The 2,440-nt window shown below is 36.3% G+C and overlaps 1 protein-coding gene across 1 annotated transcript; it reads right to left on the reverse strand.

The window, feature by feature from the left end:
* Window positions 1-759: 759 nt before the first annotated feature.
* On the reverse strand, window positions 760-1,398 carry LOC145687479 (52 kDa repressor of the inhibitor of the protein kinase-like). The gene has a single exon (XM_081760938.1). The coding sequence runs from the start codon at window positions 1,396-1,398 to the stop codon at window positions 760-762; it is 639 nt and encodes a 212-aa protein (XP_081617064.1).
* Between the last annotated feature and the right edge of the window lie 1,042 nt (window positions 1,399-2,440).

Consider the following 2,440-nt stretch of genomic DNA (forward strand, 5'->3'; position numbering starts at 1 on the left):
CATTGAAGGAGGTCCGCGGGAGAGTACGTCCGTAGAAAGCAGGCGCGTCATTGACGGAAGTTATAGTACAAGAAACAAGAATAAGAATAATGGATAAATGAGAATAGTGCAACAAAACCTTGACATCGTATTCACTCATTTGAACTGAACTATAGCCCTTGTAATGATTTGATACTGGTAATATTAAACTTCTAAACATAAAATGCTGGTTTCCTACATTATACAAGCATCTTCCGACAGTAGGAATTATTACGGTATCTCAGACAATCCTCCTTCATTCGCACTCGCACATTTTAACAGTAAAATTACTATTCGTTTGACGGGTTATTCTTAACCAGTACCAAATATGGGATAGGTTTTCCAGGTTTCGAGTTTTTGCAATACAAGATAAGAACTCAAAAAGAAAAATAAGAACTAAAATATTCTCTGAGGGTAATACGATGGATCTAAAGTGACAAACACACTAAAAAAAAACTTTTAAGAAGAAACATTTGAAAGTGATAAGAGCACTAAAACATAGATTGAAATTATAATATCTATATGAAAAATAGTTATTAAACTACATAAATAGCCATTCTATACGTGATAAGCATAGCCACTCGAATAACCATTACTTAAAACGTAGTCTCCTGGAGCTCTGTGCATATCGGTTAAAGACAGCTTCAATGTGAATTGAAATATCTCTGTGCACTGTCATAAGTGTTAGAGCTGTCAGTCGATCTTCGTTTGTTTTGTTTCTCAAATAATTTTTAAGTCGTCTTATGTAGAAAAAGTTCTTTCCACAGAAGCTGTTGTAACAGGAAGCACTGCTAAAATTGTAAGAAGGACTTTTATGTTTGGAAACATTTCCTCATCTATTTGTTGTAATGTCTCCACCACACATTTAGGAACACGAGCTTCTTTCTTCCAATGTGCAACCCCTAAATTCCACTCAGCTTCTAGGATATTAATATTACTGTGATGAAGATCTTTGTAGAACTCAATTGCAGGCAACACATCTTTAAATTCCCTACACGATGTTTTAGTAGGGAGCAAACTGTCAAGACCGAGTAAAATAAGCTTGTGATTTGAAAACTGGGATTTCAGTGCACCCAAAATTTCATCTAAGAAAAGAATAAACACTGATCTTCTATAATATTCTTCAGGTGTTTCAGCTTCTACATTAGACCGGAACCTTTGAGTCCCTACTCTTCTTGGTATGGATGGAGTAACCCCTACTTTGCTTAACATTTCCTCCGCGTTGATATATAGCTTCCAAAACTCATCTGTTGCATTTTCTCTCATGTTACTTATTGTTTCTTCTACGAGACTCACTCTTGATATAGCCGATGCTAGATCTATTTGTTCTTTCTGCAAAGCTTTGGATAATGGATATGTTGTCGAAAGAATCTTTGACATTATTGTCAGAGCAATTATAAAAGAGAAATTACACACTCTTGCATGAAGAGTCTCGGCTTTTCTGGATATATCACTTTGTGTTGCGGTACTAATTTCTTCTAGTGCTTTAACAACGGAGTGAAATGAATCTTTAAATATGGCAATGGCATTGTGTCTCTCTATCCAACGAGTTTCACAATAATCATGAATTGATGAGTGGGTCAGTCCATCAGCTAAAAGAATGTCTTTCAGAATTTTCGACCTTTTAGCTGACGCTCGAAGTAGTAATCGCCCCACTTGGCCTCACTCTCGATTATTCAATTTGGATCTCCATGGACCATAATGAATGAATTAGGGATGCTTTGGCCGGGATTACGTCACCTATTGAAATTTTGCTTATGCTTATTCAGGGGCCATGAACGCTGGTACGAATGAATCAGAGGTACCTTGGTCCTGCTATGACGTCATTGAATTGGGAGTATTGGATCAGAGGTCATGATGATTCTTTAAAATTACTAAAAATATGGTCTTGATGATTCATTACGTTATGAAATAGTACAGGTTTACGAATGTTTTCGTTCCCTTTTATGGCATAAAATTTGGAGATTGTTATGCATGGACTAACACGGATGCAAATGAAATATTTTAGTTTTACGTCCCACGCTTATGCCATTTAGGCTAAAGGAGATGGTGACGATAAGAAAGGAATGAAAGTGTGGGAGAAAATTGGAGCATAATGTTGCCCACCACAAAACTATTTTCGAGGTGTTTAAATCAGGGACCACATACAGCAGAGGTGAACGCTCTACCACTGAGCCACCGCACCTCTACTGGTATGAATGAATTAGAGGTAGTTGGTTCGATCTAATATGTTCGTTTGACGTCACTGAACAGGGATTTTTAGCTTGGAACTTATGATGGCTTGTTTCGTTTCCTTTTATGAGTATAAAATTTCCAAAACAAGGTTTGATTTCTTTCTTGATGACCTATTACATTATGAATTAGTAGACCTCAGTAATAGTATAAATTAGTATTAGTATTAATATGAAACTCGAAAACTTTG

This window comes from Thermobia domestica, chromosome 6 (genome assembly GCF_964235325.1).
Source record: "Thermobia domestica chromosome 6, izTheDome1.hap1.1, whole genome shotgun sequence".
NCBI lineage: Eukaryota > Metazoa > Arthropoda > Insecta > Zygentoma > Lepismatidae > Thermobia > Thermobia domestica.

Excerpts from the sequence above, each read along its gene's own strand:
- LOC145687479 (XM_081760938.1), bottom strand. The coding sequence starts at position 1,398 with ATGTCAAAGATTCTTTCGACAACATATCCATTATCCAAAGCTTTGCAG.